We start from the raw sequence: 21,230 nt of genomic DNA on the forward strand, positions 1-21,230 counted from the left end.
TAAATCTTGTGAGATATCAGGCAACATGTAGAATATTTACAACAAGATTTCGATTGAAAATAGAAATCTAGAGTTGTAGAATTTTTTTTTTCCATTTATTAAATTGTAAGTTATTATCTATGGCTTATCGCAATGCTCCTAGTAGTGAATCTACAAAATTAAGATTTCATGTCTAAATTTAAAATAAATAATGGAAAGAAGTCATATGTCAATGTAAGAAATGCTACAGATTTAATATAAAATGACTTTTTATTTTCAGTAATAAAATAGTTAGAAACCTTGAAATTCTAGCTAACGTCGAATTTTTTTAGCATAGTGTGCTATAATTACACTTGAAATAATTTAAGAAATCTATTACATATATATATTTTTCCCAAACTTATTAATTATTGTTCAAATATCTTTTTAATATGTTTTTATTAAAGAATATGTATTCATCTGAAACTTGTATTTCTTAATTCGTGACTAGTTACGACGGTGATAGTATACTACGTATATGCTTTTCAATACTTCTAACAGCTATTGCACCAAATCGTTAATGCTCTAAACTTTTGCAACTGACTTCTTTAAATGAAATATCTAATTTAAAAATTTCACATTGAGACTGCTTCAGTCAATCTCAAATGATAATGCAAGGTCTTGCCATTCAAAACATATATATTCTTCTAATTATGATTTATTCGTCCGAAATTAATTTAAAGTTAGTTGCTAAGTTTATAATAAACGCACATATTTAGCCCATTGAATCAGCGTATTCATTCATATTAAAGTGTTAATGTAGCATTTAAAGTTTCCTTTTATCTTCTGACAGTAATGAAGACATATATTCAACGCATTGAATCAGCATATTCAATCATATTAAAGTGTTAACGTAGCATTTTAAGTTTCCTTTTATCTTCTGACAGTGATGAAGGCATATATTCAGCGCATTGAATCAGCATCATATTCAATCATATTAAAGTGTTAACGTAGCATTTTAAGTTTCCTTTTATCTTCTGACAGTGATGAAGGCATATATTCAGCGCATTGAATCAGCATCATATTCATTCATATTAAAGTGTTAACGTAGCATTTTAAGTTTCCTTTTATCTTCTGACAGTGATGAAGGCATATATTCAGCGCATTGAATCAGCATCATATTCATTCATATTAAAGTGTTAACGTAGCATTTTAAGTTTCCTTTTATCTTCTGACAGTGATGAAGGCATATATTCAGCGCATTGAATCAGCATCATATTCATTCATATTAAAGTGTTAACGTAGCATTTTAAGTTTCCTTTTATCTTCTGACAGTGATGAAGGCATATATTCAGCGCATTGAATCAGCATCATATTCATTCATATTAAAGTGTTAACGTAGCATTTTAAGTTTCCTTTTATCTTCTGACAGTGATGAAGGCATATATTCAGCGCATTGAATCAGCATCATATTCATTCATATTAAAGTGTTAACGTAGCATTTTAAGTTTCCTTTTATCTTCTGACAGTGATGAAGGCATATATTCAGCGCATTGAATCAGCATCATATTCATTCATATTAAAGTGTTAACGTAGCATTTTAAGTTTCCTTTTATCTTCTAACAGTAAGGAAGGCATATATTCAACGCACTGAAAGCATTCTCATTCATATTAAAGTGTTAACGTAGCATTTTAATTTCCATTTTATTTTCTGACAGTAAGGAAGGAAGGTTGTTGGAGAATGGGGGAATGTTTGAAAAAAAGGGAATTAAAATATACCCCTCCTCAAAATATTAGAGCCAAAAGTCAAACATTTTATCCTAAAAACATAAAATAATGATGATTTTATTTTATTACTAGTGAACTAGTAATAAAGTTCAAGTAATAACTAGTTTTATTACTTGAAAATATGAAAAAATGATTTCATTTTATTATTAATTGCATTTGGCGATAAGTTGGCTCGACGGAGTTTTCCAGATTTATTTTATCCTTTAGCTACAGCTTCATATAAACGATTTCTCCAATTTACTACACATTAAAAATTTTATTTTGATTGACTTGCATAGGATGTGTTCATTTTATACATAAACCTTTCTAATACAAACCAATCTCATAGCATCATAGAATTATAAAAGCGCAAATGGACTGATCATCTATCTTTTAAATCTCGCAGTATTGTAACTTCATTTTTTTTTTCTGTCTCGTAAACTATACATATATTAATCAAAATTGTTTTTAACTTTCAACAACGGAAGAAAATCATGCATTCAGATAGTTGATAAAATAATGAAAAGTTTTAAACTTTGAGATAAAAATGCAATCTATTTTTTGAAATTAGACAAAAAAAATTTTAATTGCCAAAATTCAACAAAAGTTTACATGGCTATTAAATTGGTATTACTAAAACGACAATTTTTTCAAAATTCTGAAAAGTTGTACAATTCATTTTTGTATGATAATGTTTTCGGAAGTTATAGCGAAAAAACAATAAAATTCTGTTTAATTCTTAATGAATTAAAATTTCAAAAAAATTGTTTTAAGATACACATTTTTACCCACCAAGGTACAGATGTGCTAAAGTTTGTATCGGTATGTCAAATGGTTTGGCCTGTAGAGTGCTAACACACATACACATTCATCTGTATTAGTAGTAGAAATTTTTATTTTATTTTATTTGAACTGAGATTCGATTATAGCTCTAGCCATCATCATTCAAGCGAAGAAGCAGATAGTTTAACAATGTAACTACAGACAGTATCGTGTAATTGAAATAAATAGTGAGAAGTAGTTTTCAACAACAATGGCCATCGATTAGTACTTAGTGAAGCGTAGCATTAAAATTGTTTCGTAGTCTCTAATTTAGCAATCGATGAAGCAACTTGAAATATAAATAAGTAAATATATTAAATATAATTAATAAAAACATAAAAGGGTAAAAATAATTTAAATTGTCTATTTTTATGTCATCCACTATTCTGTAATATAAGACAATGGTCTCTAAACAATGGCACTTAATAAAGAATTTGCATCAAAAATGGCAAATAATAAAGAATTTGCATCAAAAATGGCAAATAAATAATCTTTCTGTTCTGAGTGACAAATCATAAAAGTCCATTTATTTGAAAATAATGAAACGATTCAAATAATATTTCATAATAAATAAAGAATAAAATGAATCTATTGAACTCTGAAGTAATCTATTGTCATTGTCCAATTTTATCCATAAACATTGGAATAAAATAATAATGAAATTCTATGTAAAACTAATGGAATAATAATAAATTTAGAAATGAGAGAAACAGAATCAAATTGAGTTTATTTTAAGCAGCATTTAGATTTAATTTGCTGAATTTAATAATTCACTAGAGTTCCTCAGGGCAAAATCTTGATTTTAGGACAGGAAAAATAAAAATGAAATCCATTTCCAACAAATAACCTCCCTATTTGTGGTCTTAACATACATCAATCTGTCACCATTGAATTCTTTTTCATTAATATAGTGTAAATTTGGTTCTATGATAATTCCTTAGGTATCACCATCGATATCATTATACTTTAAATAACTATAGCGGCGCTGAGACGTTATCTTTCACCACATTTCTATTTTAAATTAAACACATCATTTCCGCAAGAAATCCGCTTCAAATTAAATATCGAGTGACTTCAAAAGATAAATTTAACTGAGCTTTAAGTTATACATATTATGATTTCTGATACGTGGAACGAGATATAAGTGTATAACGAGTTATAAGATTTGAGCATAAAATTCTTCAAGTGACTTATGTAAAATGATCGAGGTTATTTATTTTGCCATGGCAATCTAACGATTAACATTTAAACAACATATCTAACCTAACGATATCTAATTTTTGGCTATCTAAAAATTAATATATAGACAACATTCTTTTAGAAATAGAAGTTAGATGATATTAAAAATATTCTACAAATGTCCTGCCGAAATAAATTTATTGTAGTTGGTGGCCATTTGTTACATTATTTGTTAGAAAATTTATGATTGGAGAAAATGACTGTAGATTTGCAGTTAGATATCAAAGACCATTTTGTAACTTTTGGGTTTTCTATCGGAAACCATCGGACATAGATTAGTAATTAGATTTCAATGGTTATTTTATGGATTTAGGATTCACTAACTGAAACCATTAGGCATAAATTAGTAATTAGATTCCAATGGCCATTTGGTGGACTTCAGATTCACTATCAAAAACCACCTCTACGAGCACATCGATTGAAGCGGAAAATGTATTCTACAATAAACTACTTATAAATTACTTAAATATTTATTAATTTTGAGAAATATTTATCTAGATATTTGTATTTGTGAGAGCAGATGTATTTCAAAATTTTATTTCGGGGCTTGAATATATATGATATAAGAATCAACACTAACTATAATGTGACAGCTCTGGAATTAGTTATTCATTGTAAAAATAAGCCGAAATAACAATAAAGAAATTATTGTAATCTCAGGAAAAATTCTAAGGAGACACAAAAAGTATTGAAAGTTAACTTTTAAATCAAACAAAAGCATTAAAAAAATTTTTAAATTCCTTTTATAAATATACATCGAACATATGTAGAATACGTCGATCGAAATTTGAAAAATATTACTTATAATATTAAATAAATGTGCTCCCAACTTAAAGGCATAGATCGCAATATAACACTGACTAACTTACACAAGTGTTCTAGGCAAGACTTTGCCTAGTACAATATCATTAATATACTTACTGAAATACATTTTTTATTTTCAACTTTCTTGAAAAGTTCTCATTGCTGCATTAAAAAAATATTGAATTAAAAATTTTAGTTTGATAGTAAATTTGTACCTGTCATTTTAAAAATTGTAATTTCTGCAAATTTGCTGATAACAATTGCATAAATAACAAACAAAACAAACGTTTTAGCCATCTTCAAGAACTATCAGAAGGTTGGAAATAATAAAGAAACCTCTAAATTGAAATTCGATTTCTAAAATAGTGCATGAAATAAAGTATTGAAATTAACCATCAAAGAAAACACAAAATGCTTTTATTTCTGGTGTTGTTTTGGCTATAATTCCTTTCATTTTTACATCTCATAAATTAAAATGGTCTATGTTTATCTCATATTCTGAAATATAATATACTCGCAACTGGTATAACTAATGAATTTAGCTATAAATAATGTTGGTATATAGAAATGAAACGAAACTCTATGGTAAAACAGACTTTCAAATAAATACAATTAAGGATATATCTAAAGGATGATCAGATTTTAAATTCGCATTTAGAAATATTTAGTATTATTTGAAAGAGAAAACATATGGGCTTATTTAAAATATATTTTTTCTGTCATATAATACATATTTCTGATGTTTAAAAAATATAATCGAAATTAAAATCATTACGATGAATATTTGTTTCATATTCTTGTAGATGCATATTTAATATAAATATTTCTAACTTTGAATATTCTGAAATTTCTCCGAAAAAAAAAAGGATTTATACATTTCAAGATACGCTGAAATAGATAAAATATATAGAAAAAAATTATCGACGTATCTACTAAAGAAAAAAAACAGTTGCCTAAATACATAAAGCTTTCGGATCATTTTTACAATTCTTCCCATTTCATGTTCTAAAAATTATATCAATCCTTTGGGTACATTTGAAGTATATGATCGTATTTATTTGAATTTATGTTTCCACTTTTTTATAATTCTAATTAGCCTAAATTATCTCAATATCATTTAGCAGTATATATTCTGAATAATAAGAAATAAATGAATTCTTACGTAAAAGCTACTGCCCTCACATGTTCAAAAAATTAAATGTGCTTCAAATACAAAAGTCGTTTCAAATAAATGTGTTGTCAAGGGGTTAAATTGTACTCTGGGGAATATAGTCGCCCTTTATAATCATTTCTTTCTAACTTTTGTTGCAAGTCAGTTAAGCATTGTATTGATATTTTAACTATTCTTATTACAATAAAAATTATATCAAGAAATGCTCTACTTTTTCGTATACTTTTGTTTAAAATTTTGTGAAAAAAAAGCAAACAATGCACTTAAAAACAATAGAACTGCAGCTAAGATTATAGAAACAACACTGTATGAAACAAGCCTTCATTTTCATAAATGGTAAAGTTCTATTTTTATTCGAAATTTCCTGAGCTACAAGCACCAAATGATCGAGTTTCGCAACCTACAATTACCCAATTTATCACTTCGCTGCACTCTAAGAAAAGCATATTTACGAGGCGATACGAAATTTGTACAAATATTCTGAACTGAAGCGTAAATAATTGAGAGATATTCACTTTAAGCTTGCTTAATAGACAAACAATTTTGTTTTCTTCGGATTAAGAGTTGTATGAAGACGCTTTTTACAACTAGGATGTACCTGCATTCAGATTAAAATGAAATACTTCAAAACAAAAACTTTCGCTTGTTTATATATACATATTTCTGTTTATAACTTGTTCTATATCATCGTAAAATTAAAGACTTGAAAATCAATTATATGTTTGCCTTTCTCGTATTTATGTTTAAATATAGATAGTTGTCTGCGTTTTTTCCCTATATTATTATTTTCCTTTCCTTTATTTAAATATATTACTTTTTTATTTTGATCGTTAATTAACTGATACAACTGCAGGGAAATTTTTTCGATATCTAATGAGTGAAAATATTACCTAAATGTTATTATTTTATGCTTTATATAAATTTTTTTTTAATTTCTTTAGGAAAAAAACTTAATTCTAGTTGCATCACTTAATTTATCTTTTTAAAATTATCTCAAATAATTTTATTAAAACTTAATAAAATAATTTAATTCATAAAATTTTCATTTGATGCAGAAAAGTTTAAATATGGGAACTTGAATAAGTTGTTAGTTATTAAATGTTCAATTTTGATTTCAATTAATTATGTTTTCCTTATATTTTTATTATTCATTTATTCATATTTGAAGAATGTCATTTTAAGATAAAAATATTTCACTAAATTGGTTTGGTTGATAAGTTTTGGTGGAATATAAAGATTTTTTTTATTATGAAAGAAGAGAAATTCAGTTAAAGTAATAAACAATCTTAATAATTTAGTAAGGTTATACTGTGATTTTTGATAAAGTTCTAATTACATGTTTCAAATAATGAAATGTAGCGGGAATTAACTTATTTTTGCAATATGCTGTAGTGCATGAAAGACAGAAAATTTTCCATTATTAAGAAAGGTGATTAAAGCCATATTTGTATAGAAGAAATCAGCAAAAATCAAACTTGTCTAAAATGGATGAAATTTATTAAAAAATTTTCTAATAAAAATGTCATATAGCCAAATATTTAATGTCTATCATGTTCATTTTTTCCTGTAAAAACGATTTTTCGAATATTAATAAATTTGCACTTGCTCGAAGAATTTTGGTACGTAAAATTAACTTTTCTTGGAAATATTTCATGTCCAAAACTTATATTATATGAATGGAAATATCCCATTTAATGAAAACTTTCATCCATATATCTTGCAATATTCATTACTTTTCAAAATCGTTGATAAGTTTTCCAAAGTATGATGTGACCTATCTTCATAAAGTCACGCATTAAAAATATTTCTTGTTAAATTATACTTATGAAAGAAAATGTTTTCGTTTCTCCTTCACAGAAGTCCTTTATTTTAGGGTCTTAAAATATCTTTCAGAAAGAACATGCGCTATATGGCAATCCACCTCAGGAAAATATTTATTGCTCGAAGGATGAATTAGTCATTATATTTTTGGTTTCTAAAAAATGGGTTGCAATGTTTAAATGTTCAGAGCCATTGATATAAGAAATATATATATGTAACTGTGAATTTAACTCCAAATACCTCCTACTTCAAAGCAAGAAAAGTCCATATATAGTAAAAATGGGAACGATTTTGTTGAAAAGAATTATAACGTTTATAAATTATATATTAGCAGATCACCGAACAGAAGAAACTTTTGAAATATTTATCCTTGATTTATTTCATCCCGGGAGGCATAATTTGTACTAGAAACAAACGATGATAAAAGATGTGTCAGTCTACATCGCGATACAAAAGCAAAAGAGACCGAAAATTTTCCCTCCAGTGATTTTTGATGAGATTTCGATAGGGATTTCTTTGACATGCTTTGACTTAGGAAAGGGAATCTTATGTATTTTTAAAAGAATGATGTAAGCATTAGGGATTTTTATTCCTTCAGTCAGAGCGTGAGGAAATGCACAAATTAGCAGCTATATTAAGTGCGTGTGAAAAAATAATTAAATAAAAGGTGAAAATTGAATCAGGAAATAAGAGAACATTTTATGATGAAGTTAATATGGCCTGAATTAAGATAAAATGTGGGAAATTAATTAGGATTTAAATTAGATCAAGAGATATCATTACATATATATATTCACAATAGAAACGTATGTAAAGATTGTATGCCAAATTATTACCTACGAATGATTTAAATTTTTGATTTTGGTGAAGAAGCAAAATTATTGACTTTCTCATTAAGAAATATATTTGATTACAAATTAATTTGTCTACTGCCTTTAATGGTAAAGAAATGGAAGTATTTACATCTTGAAATCAATGTAGAATTATGTTTGAATATTAATAAAATTTATTTTAGCAAACAAAGATCAAAATTAAAAATAGAGTTTTGTTAATGCTTAAGATGGAAAAATGATTCCCCTAGTGGTCCTCCAGAAACTTTAGATTCCAATCATTTAAATACATTTTAAATTTATTTCAAAAAATTTTGCTAAAATTTAAAAAAATAAATAAATTATATATATATATATATATATATATATATATTCAGAAAAAGAAACAGAAATCCTTCTTACTAAAACTGAATAATTGATTTCGTGACATGTTGAAAACAGCTGGTTTTTGAATTAACTACAACTATTTTTTTTAACAACGCCGTTTTCCTGCTCCTATTTTTTGCTTCAAATTTTCTTTATTCTCTTGAATAAATTACTTTTTGGGCTTATTAAAATAGCCACGGAGGGGGGGGATGGTCCAACCCACTTCCTATTAGAATGAAAACTGTCTGATAGTTATCTCTACTGTCGCATGTTTTTTTTCCGTGTACAGTAACATAAAAGCTCTTTCTAAAAGAAGAATTAATTTTTAAGATAAGACACGTCCCACTGCAAAATTGCTACCCACTTTTATCAATTTAGGAATCTGAAGATATCTCCTTTAAAGCTCTGTGCAGTTCTGACGTCCTTTTATGACAGCGTATACATTGTGAATAATGGAATGATACAATGAAGGGGGATATGACAAGTCACAAAGCATGACTTGAAACATGAGTCATTTTCCTTCCCCCCCCCCCTTCCTCCTTTAACATGGAATGGCTGCACCAGTTTTATAATAAACTCATGTTTATTAAAACGAAATATGTGCAAGGAGAAAGTATTATAATCGCCAAAAACGTTTTGTTCTGATAAAAATGTGTGTTTTACGCATCCCCTGGACCCCACCCCCCTTAAGAAAACGAAATTTTATTCCAATTTGATTGTTGTTCTATGAAATTGTAAATTTTTTTTTTTACCAAAATTTAAACAGAATTCGTCAAGGATTCATTTTTCTGCTATCCGTGTTCATCTCAATGCGATAAATCTAAAGCATATAGCTAATATATGATTATTTAGTTTATGGATATTTTGCTAGAATTATTAATCTGTTTCAAATTTCGGTCCAAATTCGTAGATGTCTAACAATACTTATACTTCGGTTTGTTTTTAAGCAAATGCAAAAATTCAAAAACACAATGAGCTAGATAAATGAAATTTTATATGTTGCTTTGAAATCTAAATTATACAACTGTATATGATTCAAGATATATGTAGTGATTGGATTTTGAAGCGTTAGGAAATAAACGTTCATAGATGGCGCTAGGCAACTAGCGCGAGTGTAATTAAAGGAGTGATGTCATTCGAGTGTTTGCTCTTGAAGGAGAAGGAGTTACTGAGCAGAGTAACTCGAAAGAATCTGCAATAAATTTGTTAAGTTTTCTATTTGCCTAATATTTATTGAAAGCACTCACGAACCAGCCCCGACAATATAATTATTCAATAAAAAAAGTTCAAAATTTAAATTTGATTTTTTTTTATTATATAAGCACAAAAGGCTCTCAATGCTGTATGAGTACTCGACTAAAGTCAAGAGTACAGGTTAATTAAAGCGCCTAATTAAGGCGCAGGCTAATAAAAGCACCTAAATCATCAATGGAAAACACATAACAATAGACAGGAGAACAAATATTTTGTTCCAGTGCTGAATCTGAATGAAAATTCTGATTTGACTTTTTTTTAAGGCGAATTACGTAATATATGGTCACTTATGAAATAAAATGTAGATAGTAAAATTAATTAGCCATCAATACCATAAAGCACTAGTAACTTGGTATTGTTATCTATATGAAGGGGAACCGCATAATGCGGCTCAACCATATTTAATTATTGATATACAATATAATCTGAACAATGGTGAGCATTTTATGCGCTCTACGGGAACTAAAAGAACCCCATAAAATACGATTGCCGTCATTTTAAATGCAAAATTAAAATATATTGAATATCGATTTGAATATGTTAACAAATAAATTTAAAATAAATGTGACCATGATATTTAAGTACATTAAGGACATATTGAAGATTATTTAACTTGTGGAGATAGTACCTAGCGGAGATATCCAGGGCCATAAATAGTGTACTTGGGGACCCCTGGAGCAACAGATAATAAATGGCCCTTTTTTTATTGTTTCTGCCAACCTATTTTTTTTCCTAGTTATAGGATTGATCATTTTCTTAGCAGAATTATATGCTTTACTCTAATGAAAAAAAATGATAATTTTTTTTATTGTTGCGCATTACTTTTTATTCCTTTTTAATCCGGTTAAATAAAAAAAAATATGATAATCGATGATATTTGACGTTATACATTGCGTAATATGAAATTATGCCTTATAAATGGCGAACTAATTAACATGCGTGTTTGTTAATTATTCAATATACTTTATTTTTATGGCTCGATTTTTTTAAACTCTGTTTTTAACTCTAATGAAAACAAACTCATTAATTATTTTATCGAGGTTAATATTGGGGTTTAGGTTTTTATCTTTAATTAATTAAAAATAATTTAAATAATTTATTTTTTGACTAAAAATAGGAAATATTACCATTAATAGCAAAATTCAATTTCCAAATTTTTTTAAAGTAAAGTCTCCAATAGAAAAAAAGCTTATATGTTTTTTTACCATTTGAGGGCCTTTCAGTATTGGTAGTGTAGATTACAGAGTTAATAACGTCAGGCACTTCAGATCGCCTCTTACCTTAAGTTTGAATTGTCTCTGACTATAAATATAGAAAATGAATGAGTGTACTTTATTTAAATTATTGCTTTATGGCTTCACACATGAACGATTCAATGACTTCAAATTACGATTGATTTTCATTACCTTAAAGTTAATCTAAAACTTTTATGCATTCTGCAGCTATTATAATATTTAAGATAGAATGTTAAAATGATGCATCATTTTCTGTGACAATACAATCACGACATTCACTGAAAAGGGTCTAAAAATGTTTTCTAACAACTTTTGTAATTCTAATTAGCATAATGAAAAGGCATTTTTATGTAAATTATATGAATCAAGAATGTCACTCTATTTCATACCGTACATTTAACAGTTGGCAAACTAGGAAATCAGCAGCAATCTCTTCTTTTTTTTATTTTAATACATGAGCACACATTGGTAAACACACATACAGAAAAAGGAATTAAGTGTCATCTAAATGACTAAAAGTTGGTTTTCGCTTGTCAAGGATATTGCAATCTTTCTTATTATCTCTTTCAGGTGACCTTTTATGTCTTACATCCTGTTGAGTAGGGCTGGTTATCGTGGGTTAACACAATGTTAATATTTCATAATAGTAAAAAATAAATGGTGGTCATACCAGGAAATGTAAAAATAAATACTTCTTTAGCAGTCAGTCTATGTATAATTATAAAACCGTTTTCTGAATAAACTCTGTAAATAATCAATGCCTTTATCATATTTTCAGTTTTTTTTATATATTTGAAAATGTCTATCTGAAAATCAACTTTTGAAATCTATATGAGAAAGCAGCTAAAATCGTTTGTCATCATGCTCATACTTGGCAGATTTCCTACAAGATAACTAACTATATCTTCTGAACTGGTACGGAGTAGTAGGCAGGTCGCTTAAAACATCTTATTAGCCTAATTTACAAATAACGGATATAAAGATATGAAATTTGCAGTATTAAGAGAATATAAACCTTTTGTAAAGTATAATTGGCCCTGCTACAGAGCATTCCTAATCTTTATAAAAACATTTATAAACCTCAGTGTCTATTTAAATAATTTTGTATGTAAATATGGATATTTATATGGGAAATGAGTAATACTACGTCAAAATTAATAAATAAATAAAACACCTTTTCACAAAAAATTATTAAAGTAAAAAAATTCATCTAAAATAATTTATTAAAATGTCAATGGGAAAAGTAACGGATAATTTATTTAAAAAAGAGGCCTTATAATGTATACTACTTAAATCCACAAAATCCGCCACTACATATATATGTTACCGTTAAAGTATATAATGCAGTTATTTCATAGAATACCTAGTTATTCCTTGAAATAACTGATCGTGTCCGTTAAAGTGTGTAATATATTATTAACTTGACACTTTAACTAGTTATTCTATGAAATAACTAGGTATTCTATAAATTAACTAATGAGAGACAGTTAAAGTGTAAAATAAACAATTTATCTAAAACGAAATTAAACTAATGATAGACAATTAAAATGAAAAAGAAGCAATTTATCTAATTTATGCAGCGTATAAATGGTATTTATGGAAACGTACCATAAAAGCATTTGTTACAACAAGGATTACTAAAATGACACTTGGAATTACAAAGAACATTATTTCTAAAACAAACAAAAAAAACAAACATAAATGCAGTAGGGGTGGAAGGTAAATGTATTTGTCGTGCGAGATATATGATATAGATTATTTTACACTTTAACGGGCTTCAGATCGTTATTCTATGAAATAACTAGTTAAACCATGAAATACAAGAGAGTTTTACACTTTAACGGACACGATCAGTTATTTCATGGAATAACTAGGTATTCTATAAAATAACGGATTTCATACTTTAACGGTAACATATACAAAAAAAATTGTATCATCCATCAGTATAGGAGCTTGATACTCTCTTGTGAACAATATAGCAAGCTCCTGCAATGTTAAAAACTTCAAGAATCGCATATATTCGAAAGTTAGTTTGAAATAATTTCCAGAGCGTGTTTTTCGCTTGCCAAATATACAGGTTTCTAGAGCTTCCTTAATAGCAAACCACTATGAATGCTTTTTTAACTTGACTTTTTCCACAAAAACAATATGTTGCCAACTTCATTCAATAATCAGTGCTTTTTATGCATAACTTTTTTTCATAAAGTTTAGAATGCTTTTATTTTCTACTTGACAGGAGAATCCAACAGATTTAGGCACGACGTATCACGACGAAAAACAAATGGCTGCCATACTTATGAGGAATGGAGACAATGGCCAGTTGGAAATGGTAAGTGATATTTTTCTTTGAAACTGTTGTTGTCGTCTTTTTTATTTATGAAAACAATTGGATTAACCCCTTCATTAACCTTTATCACCTTCTCTCATTTTGACCATGGTATCTTGATGGCAGTTTGATCGTTCCGGTGATTTTGTTTTCATTTCCTCTACACCAGTTTATTTCAATTTAGATAAACTTCAATTTCCAAGAATCTGGGGTAATGGAATATGATATGCATTCAAGCACGATTTACTTTGATGGATTTTATTCAGATTGTTATAAAATTGGTAAATAAAAAAGTAAAGAAAAATAATATTTTAATGCAAAAAAACTTAAGACATTATTAAAGTTTTGAATACATTATTGAGTTGAAGAGTCCTGCAAACATTGCGCACACAATAATATCTAAATTTATCTTAAATACATGTAAACTATATAGACTAGACATAATTGCCATCAACAGTCAATAAGTGAATCGAATATATACGTATTGGAAAATGTTATTGTTTTAATGCTCCATAAGATGTTAAAATTAATTTGAAATATGAATTTATATGCATAAAATAATGTCTATTATTATAATTAAAACCCACCGATGGATTAATGAATTAAAGCATAGCATGACACACCTGAAAGAATGTAAATCAGAAGAAAGTTATGTTCTGACTTTAGGATGTACTCTTAGCCATTGGCTGATTTCTGGAGTTTTTCGATTTTTTTTCTAGTGGAACAAAGTTCTAAATCGGTATCCAGGAAATCAATCCGGAATCCTCCCTGATTGGTTCAGGATAAATCTAAATTAAATTTCTGCCCTCACGTACTGTCTAGGTAATCCAAAGTCATAATCAAACAAAATATATTATTTCCATTTTATCAAGAGCCTTTCACTCGTGGATTTGATTAGAATATGCCAGATCAAGAAGTATCAGAAACACAATCACTACAAGCACAGAAACATAAAAAGTGTTTAATCTATATCAAATATTTCTTTAGTGTATAAATATATTAAGTGTTGTAAGTATATTTCTCTAGTAATTTTGTTGATGCTAACAGTTAAAAAAATTTCACATCATTCACTTAGTTGTAAAACACAACATTAAAAAAAAAAGAAAAAAAAAAAAGTAATATCGTCTTTTAAAAGTAATATTCTGCTAACACTAAAAGAATTCAGAAATTTTTTGAAATGTAGAACTCTAATATCAAATTTCTTAACTCTTCATAATCTTAAAAGCGTTATTGTTATATTATTGCCGTGGTCCACTATAATAAAAATAAGCCATTTGACAATTCTTTTTAATAATTGCTACTGGATGAAACCATATTTCGAAATAGTCTCGAATCAATTTGCTGTTATTATTAAAAAGACTCTGTCACTAGGTTCTTACTGTCTTAAGTTGTAAGACAATATGGATTTTAAAGTATTATATTTTCTATTTATTAAACATATTTAAAATCTCTTATTATCAAATGAGAAAACTAATGAATATTTTTGAAAAAATGACATATGTTAAATGTTATAAATTCTCATTAGCTATAAGAAAATTCTAAACAGTAATGGAAGAAAATAAAGTAAAATTATAGTTTGAATTAACAAGTAAAAGTTGATGCAAAATTAAAAACTCTTTATAAGTATTTGAAATATTCAGAAATTACTTTTCTGATTGTTAAATACAAAAATGCAAGCTCGTTTAAATAATTTAATACAAGCTCATACAAATAATTTAATGAATTCCCCTTTTTATTTTATAATAATTTTCTTGAATATAAAAATATTAATGTCTACTTGTCAATCTAAACCGCTAAGAAACCTACCTGAAGTTTTACACCCAGTCATTACTACCTGTCATTCCCCTGAATGATCATCAATTTTATCTAAATCTTATATTAATATTCTAGTTAATTAACACAACAAAAAAGATAATTAAAAGAAGTGCACTTTTTTTTCTGACCAATTCAAGGAAGCTGTAGTAGTTAAATTGAAACTAAAAGTACAGGAAAAGTTAAGCGATGTAATATTAGGCAAACTTAATAGTCTTGAATATCAACCCAATGCACTGTTAAAGTAATTTTGTATTTAAGCAGAAGATTTTTAAGTTTCAATAAATAATATTTAAAGTTTTATAATTTCGTATTAATAAAAACATGTGTATGTAATGATATCTTTTAATTTAATTTAAAACCAAATTTTTATCTTAATTTAGTCTATATTAACTTCATTCTAAAATTGTTTTCTGATCAAATTCCTACTTTTTTATTTAATTAATTAAACATGTGCTCTATAAAACTTCTCACTTCAGCATTTTCCCAAGCTCTAAGTGAAGGAATAAAAATCCTTAATTGTTCGTAACATTCTTTTAAAAATACCTATAGTTCCGTTTCCTAAGACTACAAGTGACAGAGAAATCCCCATAAAAATCTCATAGTAAAATCAGTGTAGGGAAATTTTTTGGTCTCTTCTGCTGTTGTATCGGGATGTAGACTGACGTATTTATTTCCGCTTATTCTTTGTAAATAAATTATGCCTCCCTTGATGAAATAAATGAAAGTTTTAAAATTTCAAATTTCTTCTATCCTTTCATATATCTGCTAAAATATGTTTGCATTTAATGTATATTTTTTATTATCGTAAGATGCCGGGCTAGATGAATTTTATCAAACAGCGGTGTCATGGTTGGCCACAGATTTCTAAAAGCTACCGATTTGAATTTTAATTGCCAATATTTCTTAAGCAAAATCGTAAAAATTTAGTGATATTGAATCTAGTATATTAGTCCATTTTGTCCAGCATATCTAGCCAAGAATCAAAGATTCGTGATAAAGGGGAAATATAGTTTCGGGTACCAAGGCAGGAATCTGATTTCGGTCCAATATATGGAATGAAGGTCACCATCCTAGCAGAATTTCAGGAAGAACTACTTCCCATGTGTTTTGCTTGGGGGGAATACTGAGAAAATAACCGGAAGCCAGCAATTTGGTGTTAAGGCAGTCATTTCTTTATCAGTTTTTGAATAAAGCTGGTTAAGAATCTTAACTTTTTCTCTGGTTCATATTTACCAGTCATATCATTTTTTTCTTGCTAGACTACTGACACCTCCATTGATTACAACTATAATATTTTAAAAATAGCAGTAAAATGAATACTTGTTGTTAGCATTATATTTGTAAATGAAGGAATTGAATCCATTTTTTAAAACCTTTTTTCAACACATAAAATTTAAAATACAAAATAAATTTGAATGTTTATTTTTCATATATGAAAAAAATAATGAATTTAATAATAATCCAATTTATTTCGTAGGAGGGCACGATAGGAAATGAACTTGTCATACAACCTGTGCCACCACAACTGACAAAGTATGACGAAGAATTTGTTGATGATGAAATGTTTCTAGATGAAGACGAAGTAGAGGAACTAAAAAGGATGAACTACTCTCAGCCTCGAAAGCCAAATACTACTTATTCAAAAGGCAATAAAGGAAAGCATATAATCTACAAGAAAAAAGTACCACAAGTCTTCAAAGATAATCATTCAGATTACCGTAAGTAAATACTCTGTTTCTTGTTATAATTATAATTCTAAATCAAAAGTTTTCAAATTATGGACCTCGATCCCATATAGGTTGCTAAGTTGCATCTGGAGCAGCGAAACTACTGACCATGAGTGCTGCGTCAGTTTCTTCAACGTTTGCAGTGAAAAAAAAATGTTCTGTTTTAGAATTAGTTTTTAATAAGAACGTTTTTATTTTGGCTTTATTTCAAAAAATATAAAAAATTATGATTTATATCAGAAATATGAAATGTCGATCTCTAATTTCAGAAGCACTTAAACGCGATAATTAAAAAACGCAATGATTTAAATATATGAAATTTGTCATGGAATTTTGTAATTACAAATGTAGTTTTATATTAAATTTCTGTTTCAATCGGTTCAGAAAAACTTGCTTTAAACAGTAATTCGTTTTTTGGGTACCATTAACGCATCCCAGGGATTATTCGCCAAAAATGACGCGATAGATTTAGTAAAAGTGCTAAATTCAAGCCAAAAGATAATATTTCATAATTATTGCACGCCAATGCCCTGCAATGCGTTCTCTGGTATGACAAGTTGATTAGAGAATATACGAGAAAGTTTTGTGAAGACCACTCCCACTGGTTTTTCAAGTCTTATAGTGCAAAAATATTGGATGAACCTGGACTAGAAAAAATATTTCATTTTTTGGGTACTATAAAGAACATTTTTAGATACGAGAGGATGGAATCGGGCATCGATCAGCCGACAGCAAATTTTATTCCCTTTGATGGGGGGGGGGATAAGAACATTACGGCAACACATGAACAATGCAGCTTACTTCTTTGATGGATCTTAAGTGGTTTGTTTTAAATGAAGGTGAATTTCATCAAAAGGAAGAGAAAACTACATTATAAATGAAATAAAAAGTTATATAAGAAAAAATGATTGCGCTATGATTTGAGTGCATTAAGCCAATAGAAAGTAAATGTCTGCTATAAGAAAGAAGCGAATAACATTATGTTATGAGATGCATAGAAATGTTAATGCAAAGATTGCGTTATACGAGAAATATAAAGATGAAAAAAATATAAAGGTGTAGCAGTTGGCAAAGGTGTAGCTCTATCTTCTTTTATGGATAAAAGATGGCAATATCTATTTAAGTACGCATCCCATGGTGCACTGCGATTGTAATTATAAGGAGATGTGATGCTGTTCTGTAAAGTCGTGCGCGGTTAATGTCTTGTCTTTTCGTGTTTTGTGTTTGTTTTGTGTGAAATGTGATCATCAGTGTTCCAGAAAACATAGGTCCTGTTGCTTCCATTGCATGGATCATAATGATCTTCATTCCACCACAAAGAATTAAAAAAAGATAAAGTCCCACAAATGAAAATATTTCTCCCTTATTTCACACTTTTGAAGTAACTATATCATCTATCTAGGGGAGAAAATATATATATGTCTATTTACCTTGAAACACAGGTTTTCAAATTCATAAGAAATAAATTTTGAATTGTGACCAGTAAAAGATTAACACACAAATAAAGTTTTGAAACTGTAGTACTTTTGTCAAAATGTCTCAATTTCCCAAGCCTATGTAAATAGTGATTTTCACAGTGGTATCAATTCACACGATAACATACATTTCTATGAAATTCTATCCAGAGAAATAGTTGTTTTTAATCCAAGAAGATGAAAAGTAACCCATAATCCAGAGCAAGGAAATGTTACACTTTCACCAATTCGATCCGGAAGCCAAACGTGTCGAGCATATCATGTCAAGGCGAGAGTGTCCACGTTATTGGCAGAAATGGGGCAACCACCTCAAGGGTCTGATGGACGATTTGTCTTGACCACCAAATTGCGCGCAATCTTGTGATTGGCGAGAAATAGGGGGAAAACAAAAATTTCTCGAACTCATTAACCCGCTTCGTAAAACTTTTGTAATGGGTCATAGTCTGCGGCCTTTATCGTATGACTCAAGAAAAAACCTACCGGAAATCCACGTTTGTGAAGTTATTCTAGTTAAAAAGTTCTTATTCTAACATTTTCTTTTCAAATTGGATTAATCAAATGAATAAGTAGAGTAACTAGCTGTAATTCTCATTCAAAGCGTACTTTTAAATAGGCTACTTATATTTTTCTCCAAAGCAAGGCAAACAAAAATGGCAATATTTCAGTTTGGTTAGTCAGCAATTCTTTTTTTTTTAATAAACGTCGGAAATTTATCTCATTATTAACTTTATATATATATAATATATAGGGTGTTCATTAATTATTGTCGGGGTTTCCGTACCTCATAACTTTCGAATAAAAAATATTACGCAAAAACCGATTACGTATTCGTAAATTACAACTCAAAGAATTTTATTAATGATATTAAAGTGTAAAGCTTGCACAATTTGCACTTTGTAGGCATTCAGCTGAAGGCGATTATGTATTCGTAAATTCACTGAACAAATGTTGACTTTTGATAATCGTGCGGGTTTTCCGAGCCCCATATTCTACAGTTATGTTTATTCACTTTTTCTGACACATGAAAAGTGGATTCGTCACTGAAGAACCATTTCCGAAGGTAATTTTCATCATCCTCAATTCGAGTCAAAATTTGTTCAGCGAATTTACGAATACATAATCGCCTTCAGCTGAATGCCTACAAAGTGCAAATTGTGCAAGCTTTACACTTTAATATCATTAATAAAATTCTTTGAGTTGTAATTTACGAATACGTAATCGGTTTTTGCGTAATATTTTTTATTCGAAAGTTATGAGGTACGGAAACCCCGACAATAATTAATGAACACCCTATATATCTATCTATCCAAAACGTAGATTTCTTGCGCCAGTAAACCAACCAAACAAACAAACCAAAATGAAGATATGCTAGTTATCCTGAAATTTCATAATATAATTAATAACAATTATATATACTTTATCCATCTCTCTAAATAAATACGACCCAGCATAAGAAACAGTATCGAGTCTCGATTATGTCATCAACGCTCATATTTTAAAATGAGGGGAAAAAAAGCATATTTTTCGAAATTTGATATTCAGTTAATTTTTGTATTACATTTTGAGACTTTTTTGCATTTAGTTTAATTTTGAATTACCAAGAAATATCGCCCAACAAATAAATTTTAGTAAAAGATGAAAAAGCACACTTTTATTCAAATTCAATATTAGGTTGGGTATTTAGTATCAGTTCGATTCAGGCGTTGGCGACAGATAAAAGTTTATGTAAATTCAACCATGCTGATTGGCATTATAGGTCTGTTGTCTTGTGTTTAGATTTCCTCTTCAAGGAAACGAATGGAGGGACAATTGCAGTTTTTAATGCTAGAGTGCAATTATTTTAAAATTGATTCAAAGGCATGTGCGTTGTTACTTTTGTCGATTTATGTGGCTCTGAAATGTACGTGGAATCTTATTTCTATATAGTAGTTGTAAATAAATATATTTTTTCTTTGTATTTGACTTTATATTCTTTATCCTTTTACATATATCGATGTTACATCCTTTTCCTACTCCTGTGTAAAAAAATAAAAACCATATCTATCGTAAGAAGATCTTAAGTTCCATTACTATTTTAAATAATATTGGCAATTTATAAAAAGTGTTTAAATAGAAAATGCCTTGATCATCATACTGTTTGATAAATATGTGTTTAGAAACCAATGCAGTTGTTTAGATTTTTGAATAATTAGAAATTCAATGTGATATTGCTTCCTTTTTTTTAGGTAGAAGTACAGCTTTTTCATGGATATAATGTTATAATATCTATATTATAACATTATATCCATGTTATTAAAAGTATTAATCAGTATCTCTAATCATCCTGGGTGATCACGTCCTTCCTACCAACTGGTTCACTGGGATTAATCGTTCCTAAAATTTTAATTAAATATTTTATATAACTTGCTCATAATGGCCTCTTTAGAAAAGTACTTTTAAGCTTCACATTTTGATAGATATAATTCATACTACTTTAGAAATCTTACGCCGTTATGTTCATTTTACTATGCATGTCCCTTATTTTTATCAGATCCCCTAAAGTTCATAAAAGATACGTTTTGTTACTTCTAGTCCTTTAATAATGTAACCTAAAGCAATGAAAAATTAGGCATTTAACATG

At 28.3% G+C, this 21,230-nt stretch overlaps 1 protein-coding gene across 1 annotated transcript in view; it reads left to right on the forward strand.

Moving 5' to 3' along the window:
* Positions 1–21,230, forward strand: part of LOC129969304 (A disintegrin and metalloproteinase with thrombospondin motifs like) — a gene marked incomplete in the record, with an annotated part of 118,628 nt that overhangs the window by 82,818 nt on the left and 14,580 nt on the right. Inside the window, 2 exon segments of the mRNA XM_056083812.1 lie at positions 13,504–13,596; positions 16,886–17,126. Of these exon segments, the coding sequence (XP_055939787.1) occupies positions 13,504–13,596; positions 16,886–17,126 (334 nt within the window).

Source organism: Argiope bruennichi, chromosome 5, assembly GCF_947563725.1.
Source record: "Argiope bruennichi chromosome 5, qqArgBrue1.1, whole genome shotgun sequence".
NCBI lineage: Eukaryota > Metazoa > Arthropoda > Arachnida > Araneae > Araneidae > Argiope > Argiope bruennichi.